A 14,588-nucleotide genomic window follows, 5' to 3' on the forward strand; every position below is an offset into this window, starting at 1 on the left:
ACAGAAGGCTACTTTCAGCCCCTGCAGCCGCATGTTGACTTAAAAAACCACATGTTCATATTATCTATGTTTTATTGTATCTGTTTAAATAGTTCCCATTTACATTTTCATCTAGTTTGGCAGGCACTTGGAAGGCTCCATGGCAACCAGCATAGCCAACACCTGTTATAAGCAAAAACTGCAAAAAAGGTGAGCGCCTGCCTTTTTTTAGGAGTTCCTTCTGTCAAAGAAATCACAAATCCAGTCCCTAACTCAGAACAGGCCATAGAGAATGTGACCCTTACAGATTTTATTCCACTGATAAAACATCCCAGGGTTATTAAAAGAGCAGTGGATTGAGTCGGAGGACTTGGTTTCAAAGCTCAGCTTTTTACTTGGACATGTCTCATCCCCTCTGGGTCTCAGTTTTACTGCTAAGGGATATTCCTGATAGTGATCTATAATCATATGCATTTCAGAAGCCTTATGGTGCTCACTACCACCACAAGGGGGCAGCTCTGACCCATCATACAAATTCAAGGAGTGGAAGACAGGAAGGAGTGGTACAAAATAAAATCTCTTTGCCTCCTGCCCTACCCCATCCCAGCTCCCAGCCTCCAGGGCCTAAAAACAGCCCCTTCAGCTCCTGGCAGATTCCCCTCAGATTGTTCCAATTCTACCATGCTTTATGAGCCACGGAGGATGTAATGAAGTGGAAGGCTCTCCCAGGACCCACGCACCCCCAGGAGCAGGGCCAGTAACTCCCCAAGATGATGATGCAAGGGCTCCAATGACTCTAGCCTGAGACTATGTCCAACTCCCACTGCCTACATCCTATTTGAACATACCTGCCTGCATGCTGTCTGCCCCCTGACAAAGTGAGCTCCTGGGGGCAGGCACATTTTCTCAGACTGCCAGCACTTAAACAGAGCCTGGCACAGGGTGAATGTTTAATAAATGCTTGCCATCTGAATGGCAGCCTGCCTCAGGCTCTCCCAGAATACAGCCCCATTTCAAACTTTCACTCAAGTGAGAACAGTATCAAACCTCCCCAAGCCCAACTCTCTAGGACAGATGCTAATAGAGGAATAAGACATCCCTTTGACAAGTGTGGTTGCCTTCCCCTTAAATTTCAACCCAACACCTATGTTTTCAAATCTTTGACAGGTGTATGAAAAGGGGCATCACTTTTCAGGTCCTCCTCCCAGATGACTAATTTAGTCTCTGGGATGGTGCTGACCAAAGGGCTAATATTAGAACAGTATATAGCTTATAAATTATATGCTGCTATCAAGTACAGCAACTTGTCAGAATGAGAAACAATTTCCTCTATTTTCCCCAAACCTCCCTGACTCCTTTTGGTCCCTCCAGGCCCTTGTGGTGACTAGAACTGATCACAACCACTAAAATGTAGTATGCTTAATGTAGTTTGGGAACCTCTGTCCCAGGGACCTGCTAAGAAATTCCTGAGAAAGCAGCTGCTGCTCATCTGGCAATGGCTCAGGCTGTAGGCCTTTCTCAGTCACTGATGGTCTTCCACCCTGTGCATATCCCACCATCACACCAGCAGGGAGAATGGAAGCAGCATGGTTCTCAGGATCCAGTTTAATTGGATTGTACTCTACAGGAAAGGGGGTGTTTTCAAGCAAATTCAACAGAGAGATGCTCCCCCTCCTCCCAGTGGGAACAACCTAGCCTCCCTTTCACAGCTCCTGCTCTCCTTCTCATGGGAACATATGAACACAATCCCCTTCCAGGGCATAAAGGGAGAGCTTCCAGGACAAATAAGAACAGGGAATGGGAGGGGAGGGGATGGAGAAAAGAGACAGACTGATTTCAGAATTCACTCCAATGCCGTCTGGGCCCAGGAGTGCCAGCACCATCCCACTGGCCTACACAACCTCTGGAAGGAGACAAAAGCTTCCAGTTGTGCCCACATGAAGCCAGACTCAAAACTCCCCCCCCTAAGGATTGACAGCTGATATTTCACTAGTCATCAAAGGCCAGTCCCAGGGCCAATGCCAACTCATAGTGGGGCATGGTGAGTATAACTCCCTTGTAAGCTGGCTCCCCTTGAACAGAGTTCCAAGCTCAGGAAACTTAAGCAGTTGTAGTCACCATGAGACAGAGGGCATCCTCCCTCGCAGGGAACAGGAGTTTTCTTTTATAGTGCCTATCCTCAGGTTGGACAGCAGCTTAATCACTGGATGGTAGCAGCAAAATGCCCAAGGAGATTGGTGGAACCAATCTGGCAATCAAGAGGAAAAAAAGTGGAAGGGGGGAGGAGGCTGGAAAGGGAGGAAAAGGAGAACGGCTGGAACAAGAAGCAGAGAAAATCATACGCAGGGTCTAGGAAGGCTGGGGCAGAGATGGTGGCCACAGACTGCCATTTCCACAGGTTCCAGGAAGGGCCCTCCATTAGCTCTTCTCAGGACGATTTCTGTTCAGTACAGCTTTGGGAGCAAATTCAAACTTGTCCTTAAGGCTCACCACCTGTGTGAGGTCCTTGCCTAACAGCTCTTCCAACTTTCGGTCTTCCCGGCGCTCTGAGATGCTCTTCTCCTCCTCTATAGGCTGGGGCGACTTCCCCCTGATGACCCACTCCAGGTGGTAGCCCACAGCCCCCACCACAAAGGCCACAGGGAACGTGACATAGGGAGCGTAGGCACGAAATGCTGTCCAAAATAAAGGCCACATGGCATCTGCAAGATAGTATGAGACAACATTAGGGACAAACTATCATCTGCTGAAGGTGAAATTGTGGAGGTAAAGTATTAAAATTAAAGGGTTACGTGTCATTTGTGATAACTATGTCAGGGCTCCTTGAAATCACTGGGAGGACTCAGTGAAGGAATTGTTTTAGAAAAAAAAACACTACCCTCTAATTTAGCTATCCTATAACTTCATATTTTCCAGATGCTCAACAAATACTTGTTTATGACAGATCAATTTCCATTTATCAGGAAAAAATCAAATCACCAGAACTTAGGCTAATCTTTTCAACTATATTTTTAAGAAAGACAAAGGAAAGGTAAACAGCTAAGTTTTATTCCAAAAATACAATTTCCAAGCTGGTGGTCAAATGTGGTCAAAATGTGTGGTTCCATGTGGTCAAAAGAAGATTCAACTTGATGTTAATTCTTACCTTACAGTACTTTCCAATAAGCCTGAGTAGAACAGGGTTGGAGACACTCAACTGCTCTTAAGCATTTCACCATCCCCCCCTTTCTCATCCTCCCTCAAAGGAACTTCTCAATCAAAAAACCGTCCTCATTACTCCCTACCCTCTGACCTGCAAAATTATAGGGAATAGTTGCTCTCAAACATAGCCCTAGTATATGATCACTTTCCATTAACTAGAAGGTACAATAGGCCAGGATCCTAATCTAGCACTAAACCTTTGTGAATAAGATAGATTTTGCTTAATTTTTTAAAAGGCAGAACAATACTGTACTCAGAGCCTATATTCCATTTAAGCAACCATTCTCTAACCACACTTAGTAGACACCAAAGGGCTTTAGGTCCATTGTCTTAATCAGTGCTATATTAAAAGGAGAGAAGTCTCAAGCTCTCCTGAAGAGGCAGAGCAGTCCTCAAGTAACCTAAGGACACAAGAAATACCCAAATAGGTCATACCATTAGTCTATGCAGTCTACTGCTTTTTTTTCTCACAGGAAGGGTATGGGTTGATTTGTTTACCACAACAATTCAAAAAACAAAAGTTTCCAAATAACCCCAAAGTTAACAATGGGGCCATCATACCTAAATCCTTCCTAAATCTACTTTTTTGGGGGTCTACATGACTTGTTATGGTCAAGATGCCCCACCTTTACTATCCCACCTTTAGCCAAGTACTTCCTCTCAGTCTTCCTCTTTTGAAGGTTTTTAATTTAATCCTACAGATGCTCCTCTATTCCCATAATTATTTTAGCTGCTTTTCCTGTATCTTTTGTCAACAATACCAAAGCTTTATTCAGGTGCAGCAACCAAGACCTGTGCCCAATATTAACACAAGATTCAATCTGTAATACAAGACGATGGTATTTTATTTAAAAACCCTTTCCCAGGGACGCAAAGTATTTTGCTAGCCTTCCTGATTCCACTGGACTATAGTCATAGAGAAAAAAAATCAATGATTAGAAGATTCCCTCTCTGGAGCTTAATAAATAGCAGTAGGAGTTAAGAGTTCTCTCCTCCCAAACCCACTCAGCCACCACTTTGCACAGCTCTGGGAGATTTTCTTGTTATTTGCCTCCACCAGTTTCTATAAAAGATGCTGCCCTAAAGGCCAGAACATGCTGAGGTCAGCTTCATGGACTCGCAAAAACAATCCAAGGGACGCCTCCCTTTAGCTTCAAGGTCTTCTCCAATAACTATTTCCCACCTTTATCTGAACAAATCGTTGTGACCTTTTTAATATTCCTAGAACTCAGCAGGGTGCTGCATACACAAGTACTTAATAATTGCTTGCCAACTAACTGGCTTCTTGAGACCTGCTACACAACCTGGCTTTTTCTGCCAGTCCCTCCGAAGCAGGAGATACTTCCATTTTTTTAATTTACATCCACAGCACCTAGCAAAAGACCTGGCACACGGTAGGGGATTAATCAATGTTTCCAGAATTAAACTGATTCGGTGCCAGATTTTAGCGCTCCTCTCCCCCTTCCTGCCACAGCAGGTCAGATCACAAGGATAACCACAGAAGCAGGGAACAAGACTTTGTTACGGGCCAAAAATGAGCAGGTCTCATTCTAAGTGAAGACAAGTAGGGAGGGGGGGAGGGCTAGCATCCAGGCAGTCTTGGTCAGTACTTCTGCACACGACCCGGAAGGACAAGGGGAATCTCGAAGTATGGAGGGTGGGAATCCAGCTCTTACCGAGCCCAGGGCAGCGCCTTCCTCCTGAGCCTCCCTCCTTATACTGGGAGGCAAGACTTATATGGCGCCTACCAAGTGACCGACACCAGGCGTCCCTACGCCGCCAAGGCCCAGGTTGTTCAAAGGTCCTGAAGAAACAATAAGTGGAATAGAAAATGCGGACCCAGGGGGCTCTCTGGCGGCCCCTTCCCGCTCCGGGCAACGAGCAAGGGCACCAGCACGGAGCGCTGGGCGTCTTGCAGGGACACAGAGCGGACCCGCCCCCTCCTACAGTCCGGGACATTCAGGATCTGGGTGCGACTCTTTAGTCATTGCTCTGGACAGGAATCCCTTCTCTAAGACTCCCAACAAGGGGTTGCATACTTCCAGCGAGGGGGAGATCACTACCTTAGGAGGCAGCCCCTTCCGCTGGGAGGGAGCTTTGCCCCCCACCCAAGATTGGTCCTCCTGACTTCCGGCTGAAACGGGCCCCTCGGCCCAGTCCTCCCCCTGCCCCGCGCCTCCCAGAGTTCCAGACTCTAGTCTCAGTCAGTAAGCATTTATTAAGCGCCTGCGATGCGGCTCCAAGGGCCCCGCTGGGGAGGTTTGGCGGCCAGGGTACCCCGGCTCTCAGCCTTCTCTTCTGCAGACCCAACCTTCCCGCTCCCTCCGGAGATTCTTAGAAGGCGTGGCCTGTGGGCGTCACCAGCGGGGCCGAGCCGGGAACTCTCCGGGTCTCGGGGCTGACGCGAGCAACGTCGGGATAAACTGAGGCGGGAAACTCCAGGAGCATCCGGGATTTGTCCCGCCCCCTGGCGGTTGCCATGGTAACCTTGGGAGGCTAGGGCAAAGGTGACGGAGTAGGGGGCAGGGGAGGAGCAGCCCGGCAGCGGCTGGAGCCGAGGCTTCCTCATCCCATCCCCAGCACACACTCAAACACGCACACACAATCCCTCATGGTTGCCATAGTAACTGAGCCAGGCAAAAAGGCAAAGGTCATGGGGGGGGGGGGGGGGGGGGGGGGGGGGGGGGGGGGGGGGGGGGGGGGGAGAGAGGCACTGCGGCTATCACTAGAGCCGGAACTCCCCTATTTCCCGGCACTCACACACACACTCCCCGCGCCCCGGGAAGTCCCGCGCTCACCTGTGCCTCTAGGCCCTGTTCCGGGCCCTGCTCAGCACCCCCTCCACCCGCCGGCGGGCCTTGCGCAGATTTCCCCAGCCCGCTCCCAGCGGCCTGCGGGGCCGGACCCACCCGCCGAGAACGGATTGGTCAGGTTCCGGGAAGCTGCGGGGAGAGAGAGTGGGGTTCCGGCGCCTGCGCCGGCACTGGCAGCATCTCCCGCAGGGAAGGCGACAGCGCCACCTAACGGCGCGGCGCTGAGGAAAGGCGACCTTCGGAGCCCCGGGGATTTATGAATGGATGAGCACGTGGTACGGCCCTCCAGGCACCTGGGCACCTAGAGCGGGAGAAGCCGGGGCTGAGCAGGACTCCCCGGGGAGAGCGCAGGGCCTGCCGCCTACCTGGTAAGCGCTTAGATAAAAGCCCGCCTGCCTGCTAGCGGGGCGCAGAGCCGGCTCTGAGGTCCGGCCGGCGTCGGGGTCGCCGGGCCCGAGCCCCCGGCCCCCGCCAGGAACCCCTCCACGGCCGGGTGTGCCGGGAAAGCCCGCCTCCCTAGCGCTTCTCCCTCTGGGAAGGTGCCGGGGTAAGGCAGTCTGAGCCTCGGTCCGAACCCCCGAGGCCGCCCTGACTCGGGCAGCTGCATCCGGGCCTCCGGGAGGCTGCGCCCGTGGGACCTCCTGAGGCGCCACTCTCGGCTCCGCACGGGCGCGATCACGTGGCAGGCACGTGACAGCGTGCCACGCCCCCTCCGGATCCCAGCTCTCTCCCCCTCCCCGCCTCCGCCCCCCGGGCCAAGGGAAGAAACCCCAGCGAGATGTGAGAAGCGCCTGTGGGACCGCCTTCTCCTTAAACCCTCCCTCCTGCCCTCGCTGGCTTGGGTATTCCTTCAGTGTCGGGCATGGAGCGCCAGTGGCCACGGGCCCGGCCCAGGCCTCCCGGCTCCCCCGCCCCCAGTGGCCCCGCCCCACCCCCACCCCCACCCCCGGCCTTGCCCTCTCCCCGACTGGGGCCGGCTGTCAGGGCCAGGGCTTCCGGAGAGGGGGGGGGCGCGTCAGGCTGCCTGAGGCTGGGAGCCCCTCCTGGGAGCCCGCCCTGGCCCCTGGGGCACCAGGGGGCGTGTCCTGGGGGGAGGGGGGCCTGGGGGGATGGGCTTTGGCGGAGAGACTCCCTGACTAGGAATCGCAGGGATCATCCGGGGCTTTAGTCTGGGGCAGGCAAAGCCCTGTCCCTGGGCCGGGAGAGGAAGGGGGAAAGGGGGAAAAGGACAAAGGTGTCCCATGTTCAGGCCTTTGCTACACCTCCTGCTCACACACACACACACACTCACACACACATTGACATTCACTCACACACACTGACACACAAATGCACACACACATGCGTGCGCTCACATACACAAATGTGTGCACTTGCGCACGCACACTCTCACACTGACACACTCACACTGACACACATGTGCACACACATGTGCGCTCACATACACTGACACACACACACTGACACATGCGCGCTCACACACTCATACTGACACACACATACACACACTGACAAATTCATACTCACACAGACACATGTGCGCTCACATACACTGACACACTCACACTAACACATGCGCGCTCACACACACTGACACACTCACACATACACACTCACACTGACAAATTCATACTCACACACTGACACATGCGCTCACATACACTGACACACATTGACACACACACACTAACACATGCGCGCTCACACACTCACACTGACACACTCACACATACACACTCACACTGACAAATTCACACTGACACACGTGTGCGCTCACACACTCACTCTGACACACTCATCACACATACATTCACGTTCACTGACACACACGTGCGCTCACACACAAATGCATGCGCTTGCGCACACACTCACTGACACACACACTCATACACACACACTCACACACAGACACTGACACACACGTGTGCTCACACAAATGTGTGCGCTCACGCACACACTCCACTCTCACACTCACACACATGTGCGTTCACACACAAATGCATGCGCTTGCACACACACTCACACTGACACACTCTCACACTCACACAGACAGTCAGACACGCATGTGTGCTCGCGCACACTCTCACACTGACACACACAGACACTCACACACTCTCACACTCATACACACACACTCTCACACACACATACACACAGAGGACCCGGAGCAGATGCTCCAGGGCCTGCAACAGAGGTGTAGGCTCTCCCTGAGGGAGAGCGGGCAAAAAGGGGTCCCTGCGGAAAGAGAGAGCATAAGAGCGTGGCTCCTGTGCTGGGCGATGCTTCCACCGCCGCTTTATTCCTCCTGGTATAGTCAAGGTGGGTCCAGGGAATGGGAGTTGAGGGGGAGGGGAAGCCTCCCGCCTCTCCCAGCACCCTCCCCTCCCTGCAGCAGGTGGAGAATGGGGCACGGCGTCTCCTGGGTTGGTCCAGCCACTGTGGTCCCCAGCAGGCCTGGCAAGGGAGGGCGGGGATCACGATCCCCAGCCTGTGAGGGGGGGGTGGCTGGGTTGAGGGATTCCCTCTGCTGGGGGGAGGTTCAGAAATCTTCATAAAAAGGGGGTGTTAAAAGCCACAAAGCTCAGTCCCCACGAAGCCCAGCCCCGCGGGGAGGGGGGGACATGGAGCCTGAAGGGCGGGGGGCCTGGCCCGGCCCGGCCCAGCAGGGAAGGGGACAGGATGGCAGAGATAGTGCCTGAGGCAGCCAGTGGAGGAGAAAGCAGAGAAGGGGACCCTGGCCCAGAGGGGAAAGGAAGCAAGGGGGTAGTTCTAGGTGAGGAGGTGTGTGTTTGGGGTGGAGGACTCCCCTCCTCCCCCCACAAAGGAGTCTTAGCTTGGGACCCAGAAGGTAAAAAAACCAAACCCAGAAACTGTGATAGGGCCAGACCAGGCCAGGGTCTGGGAAGGCAAGGGGCCATGGGGCTTCCTGGGGGGACACAGAGGGCTGGGCCCACCTCTGCCCTGGGAGGGCCCCGATATCACAGTGACCTCTACGCTGTGTATATACAGTACAGATAGAAAACAAGGGGCCGCAGGTGGCAGGCGGGCAGGGCCTTGGGCAGGGTCTGGCAGGTCACAGTCTGGTCTGGGCCTCGGGGATATAGATCTCTATGCTGTCCGCACTTTCTGTGGCTGAGCTGTGGCGGAAAGAGGCTGCCCGCTTGGCTGCCAGGAGCCTTTTCCGAGCTTCCTGCCGCTGCCGGTCCACAGAGTCCAGGGAGCGATCCTTCACTGGGACCCCCCGCCCCCGAGAGGGCTTCTTTGGTATCGGGGGAGGGACCTTCTTCTCCTCCTGTGAAGGGAGAGAAAACAGCATGGCTTAAGAGGCAGGGCCTGGGATGAGGGGAAGGTTCCTGAGGGGTACTGATGAGGGAAACTCAAGGGGTAGCGATAGTGAAAGAGCAAGGAGGCCTGAAAGGCCGGGAGCCGAGGGAAAGGAATGGCAGACTAAGAAGGTGAGGAGAGAGGGAGAAGGAGAGAAAGACACAAGGGACAGGAATGGAAAGAAAGCAAGAAGACCCAAGGGGCAAAGATGAAGAAAGAGCCCAAGGGAAGGGAGAAAGTAAGTAGGAAAATATGAGAGCATTAAAGAGAGGAGAGAAAGGGAAGAAGGAAGGGAGCTAGAAAAGGTAGAGGGAAAGATTAAAGAGACTATTAGGGACAAATAAGAAGGGCAGGAATGGTAGAATTCAAGGGGTATGAACATTACAATTGGAGACAAAGAAAAGGAAATAGCAAAAAAGATAGAACTCAGCACAGAAAAACTTGACAGATGAAAATAGAAGCTATTATGACAGACATTGATCAAGCTCCTCTCCAAATCATAATAATCCCAAGAAAGAGGCAAGCTTTGGGTGGTGGCAGGGACTACCTGTCCCCACTTCACTACTTCTCCCATGTCAAGAGTATAACCCAAGGCAAAGACAACCTAGAGATGACCCTGAGACACCCCAAAGTGAGTGGCTGTCAGTGGGAATGATTGATTTTAAAACATGAAGGGTTCCCTACAAGCTTCCAGACAAGGGAGTCATCGTTAGATATCTCTGATTTTTTAGGAAGAAGGAACAACTTGCCTTCTCATAACTTCTACTAGCTTTCCTTTCTCTCTATACAAAATGTCCAATCCTTTCATCCTTCCTTCTCTTCTACCCCAATGCCTTCCCTCTATGGTTGTCTTCCATTTATATACATGCATATATATGGGTGTGTATATAAACACACACACACATACACATACACACACACCATATATATCTTGTATTTATGTTCTCTCGTTATGTCAGTTCCATGAAGGCAAGCACTATGTTTTTGCCTGCCTTTGAATTCTCAGAATTAACCAGAAATGCTTGTTGGCTTCCAAGACCTTTTTTGACCTTTTGACCTTTTCCTCATGAACTGATCTGGGCTAAGGTTAGGGGACAGATCTTCACCCCAGAATCCTAGGGGCCAATAGGAATTGGCTCAGTTGAGGGCTGGAGACCAAAATGAGGCAAAACATTATCAAAAAGGACTAACAATCAAGTCTTTCTCAACTAAGAACTAAAGGTTGGTTGTATGGTCAAGAAAGGGACATCCAATGAAGACCAGGGTATGGTCATCTTTTGTGACCAAGACCACTGGGTAGGGGAGTGACAATACTAACTCATATCTCCCTATCACTTTAAGGACCCCAAAACGCTCTCTTCTCCACCTCTCTGTGAGTTCAGTGGTATGGAGATTATTATCTCCTTTGTATAGATTAGGAAAAGTGAATCTCAAGAAATTGGCCACACTCACAGCTGTAAAGATCAGAGCTAGTATTTGACTTCAGATATTCTCTGGTATTACACTACCTACCTAGAGAGACTGTAGAAGGTGAATATCTCCATGCAAAAGAACTTCCAGTGTTTGTCCCCATAAAATCCTAATCAACTCTACTAGAGTCAGTTATGGCATAAACATAGTTCTAAAAGTCAGTGTAAAATGCCAGGGACACGGGGCTGACTGTCTTCTTGGCTACTTCTCATTCTGTAACTTGGTGTGTTTCCTTTATGTTAACATTGCAGGCAAAACAGGGTTCTGTTTTTGATCTAACCCTGGCTTATCTTTGTCCATGGCTTGATTAAAGACATGGAAGTTCATAGATTCTAAGCTAGAAGAAATCTTAGAGTCCAACACCCTCATTTTATAGAGGAAGAAACTGAGACTCAGGGATGTTAAATGATCACACAGGTGGAAAGTAGCAGCATCAAGTAGTCAAATCCAGGCCTTCCTGGTTTAAAGTCTAATAATCTTCAAATTACACCATTTATTAGATTCCAAGCTGATTAAAATCAGGATGACAGGTTCAGGATAGAGTGGAGGGAAAATCACTTTAGGCTGAAGTCATGGGTCAAACTCTTAACAGGAGGACATTTGTGCCCTCTCTTTAATACAAAGACCCATCATTTCATCAGCATTTAATCTACTCCCTCCTTCACCCACAAACACAGATCTTTACCATTTTACATCTTGATAGAGAGTTTTCTGAGTTGGTCTTTTCTGGGCCTGTACCCTAAGTCTTTCTGTGTTGGTAGGATCTACAAGAACCTTTGAAAGCCTAGAAACACCTTATCCACCAAAATAAGACATAGGAGGACATGGAATTTACTAGTAATACAGATACACTTCTACATGTGACTTTGAAAACACAACTTTTCCAACAGAAGGTGGGACTGATGTGACTGGATAACAGTTCATATTTTTAAAAAGCTCAAGCTTTTGCTGGACCTTAAGCTAAATACGACTTCTGAGTGATGTAAGAGTCAAAGGAACTCCATTGCCAAGAGTAATGTTTAACTTAAAGATAATATAACTGAAGTTGAAATGATAGGGTGAAAGGAAGTGACCAGAAAGGCCAAAGTTATGTATTATCTTATCCTGTACTTCTGGGTTGCCCAGGATCTGCAGGACAGAAAACTCAGTATCCTTCATATAATGTTCAGCTTCCAGGTGTATGAAGGGAGAGCCAGAAGCCATCTAGATAGTACTTGGAACCATGGCTAAAAACATGCAGAGATTAGTCATTGTACTAAGGGGATATGAGAAGGGAGTTTGCATATAGTAGAGAGACTAATAAGAAGGAAGCAAAATAAGAAAAGGCCTTGGGCTAAATTGGGTCCAGACATGATGCATTAAAATTAAATGAAGGGATCCAAAGGCATAGGTTACTGTATTCTAAGCAAAGAGCAATGGTCTTGGAGCCAAAAGAATTGTTTTCAGGTCCTAGATTCAACACTTACTTAGCAGTTTGATACTGGACAAGTCACCTCTCTGAATTCTGTTTTCTTCATCTATAAAATGGTGATGGGATGTACAATGTCAGGATGACCTACCTCAAAAGATGATGGTCACTGGAAATTTTCCCTAACTGGTTTATCATTACTATCCCTGCATGAGCCTGGGTAGACATATCCTTTTGAACTGGTAACCACAACCTTTCTATTGGACTCCATGAACTACAGCTTCTATTGCAGATGGTTATAAAGTTACCTTTTTGATCTCCTCAAAACCTAGCACAGTGCTTGATATATAATTAATGAAATGATTATTGAATGAATGAATTTTATGATCATTACTCAAATACCTGCAGACTGTCATAGAAAGTGATTAGATTTCTTTTACGTGGGTCCAGAATTGAAAAATAGGAATAAAGGCACATTCCCTTATTCAAATTCCATTTTTGCCACTTACTAACCATGTAACACTGGGCAAATTATATATTCTCTCCAGACCTCAATTCCCCTATCTGTAAAATGAAGGAAAATTGTGACTAGATCTCTAAGGTCCCTTTCTGCTCTAAATTTATGCATGTCAGTTACAGACAGATTTCATCAAGATAAAGAATTCCCTTTAAATGCAAGTTATAATAATTATTGTTGAGTCATTTTCAGTCATGTCTGACCCTCCATGATTCCATTTGGAGTTTTCTTGGCAAAAATATTGGAGTCATTTTCCATTCTTTTTTCAGCTTGTTTTACAGATGAGGAAACTGAGAAAAACAAGAGTAAGTGACTTGGGCAGGGCCACATAGCTAGTTAGTGTCTGAAGCCAGATTTAGCTCACAAAAATGATTCTTCATGATTGCAGACTCAGAACTCTTTCACTGAACCATCTAACTGCCTAGGTTAGCCTAGCTAGCATTTCCTTAATAATACTGTCAAGTTTTACAAAACATGTTCTCTTAGTTGGTCCTTAAAAAAAAGACTACAAAGTAAATATCACCATTTTAACAATAAATAAACTGATCCCAAGAGAGGCAGAACAAACATATTGTTCTATCTGCCATATCACTTAGCTGTCCTTTGTTGTTATCCAACAAAGGAATAAGCTTAAGCCAGCTGGTTTTAAGGGGAAACCTTAGAAATTTGAGATCTTTTCATTTAGATCTTTGGATTCCTAGCATCTAGTGCAGTGCTTGACACAGACACACATTCAGACATTTAATAAATGTATGTTGATAAAATGATCACCAGAAGAAACTGAACACAGAAATGGCATATAGGAGCTGTCAGTGGTCCTGAACAGCACTACCATTATGAACAGCTCCTGAAAGGCAGAAACTGGGCTAATGTATAATTGCCACAACACTGTGTGCCCCAAGGAATACATGTTAAGCTTGTAAACAAATTGTCTTTACCAGGCACCTTTTTGATTATCTGCCCCTAAGCTTAAGTGGGAATTTTCATCAGAGCAAGACTTTCAAAAAAGCCACAAAACTACCTTCTTGGAATGTGCTGTCCTTGTACTGCATAGAAGCCAGTCTTGACTGAGTACATTTTGCTCCCAGGCAGAGTACTGGGCACTAGTTCAGGGGAAGCATGATTTTTTCTATTGTATCTCTGGGAAAGCAGGATTTTTCTGCAGAGATGTATTCTGTGTGTATAGGTATGGAGCTGAAAAAAATCTATGCTTGCCTTTAGTTGCTCAGGATGCCAGGGCTCAGACATCAATGTTAAGAGTTTATCTTAGGTCTCATGATTCTAAGGTCCTAAACCTCTTAATTGCTATGGGGAGCAATCAAGGAGAAATGGAACTAGTTGAAGTGACTAGATGACAATTATAAAGAAGCCTGTAGAGAAGATTTCTGTAGTGGTAGGAAAGTTGAACCAGTGGCTTTCCCACCATCTTCAAAAATTTTATAAAGCTCTCAAAAGCCTCTTTATACAACCTCCCTAGAATATGTTTGTGTATGTATGTCACAGGAGAAGTAAGGCTGTTTTCAGTCCCATAGGCGATGAGAGAGAAGAAAGTTTTCCAAGGAAATCCCTGGTGGTAGAAATTCAGCAGCAGAGCATCTGAGAAAGAAGAACCAGAGCTTAGTACCTCAAGGTACCCCAGGAGGCTTAGTATCTGAGACCACCCACCTCAGGCTCCAGGGGTTTCCAGCTATTGGCCTTAAGCTGCTGCAGCTCCAAAAATTTGAGGCTCACATCCTCGATGGCAAGTTGCAGGAGGTCCCAGAAACCAGCCAGGTCCTGGGAAGTGGGCACAGGAAATGAGGCTGGGTCCTGAAAAGGGGAGAGAAGAGAAGAATATCCCAGAACCTGGTTTAGGGCAAGATTAGAGAAACTTTCC

The 14,588-nt window shown here is 48.7% G+C and overlaps 2 protein-coding genes across 5 annotated transcripts in view; both read right to left on the reverse strand.

Annotated features, from left to right (window-relative positions):
- Positions 1 to 401: 401 nt before the first annotated feature.
- SMIM12 (small integral membrane protein 12) lies at positions 402 to 6,685 on the reverse strand. 3 transcript variants are annotated; one of them, XM_003765337.4, is made up of 3 exons: positions 5,979 to 6,122; positions 4,857 to 4,984; positions 402 to 2,681 (listed from the first exon to the last, which is right to left on the reverse strand). In XM_003765337.4, the coding sequence occupies exon 3, from the start codon at positions 2,674 to 2,676 to the stop codon at positions 2,398 to 2,400; it is 279 nt and encodes a 92-aa protein (XP_003765385.1). In that variant the 5' UTR covers positions 2,677 to 2,681; positions 4,857 to 4,984; positions 5,979 to 6,122; the 3' UTR covers positions 402 to 2,397. The 3 variants fall into 3 exon arrangements, with proteins under 3 accessions (XP_003765385.1, XP_012401332.1, XP_012401331.1); XM_012545878.3 differs by lacking the exons at positions 4,857 to 4,984; positions 5,979 to 6,122 and adding an exon at positions 6,359 to 6,685; XM_012545877.3 differs by lacking the exon at positions 4,857 to 4,984.
- Positions 6,686 to 8,258: 1,573 nt separating this feature from the next.
- The window catches only part of DLGAP3 (DLG associated protein 3), a 75,121-nt gene continuing 68,791 nt past the window's right edge, over positions 8,259 to 14,588 (reverse strand). For both annotated transcript variants that reach the window (XM_031962103.1, XM_031962104.1), the window contains exons 11-12: positions 14,378 to 14,521; positions 8,259 to 9,285 (exon numbers count right to left, since the gene is read on the reverse strand). In XM_031962103.1, the coding sequence (XP_031817963.1) occupies positions 9,067 to 9,285; positions 14,378 to 14,521 (363 nt within the window). In that variant the 3' untranslated portion in view covers positions 8,259 to 9,066. The remainder of the gene's footprint in view (positions 9,286 to 14,377; positions 14,522 to 14,588) is intronic.

Source organism: Sarcophilus harrisii, chromosome 3 (genome assembly GCF_902635505.1).
Source record: "Sarcophilus harrisii chromosome 3, mSarHar1.11, whole genome shotgun sequence".
Taxonomy (NCBI): Eukaryota; Metazoa; Chordata; class Mammalia; order Dasyuromorphia; family Dasyuridae; genus Sarcophilus; species Sarcophilus harrisii.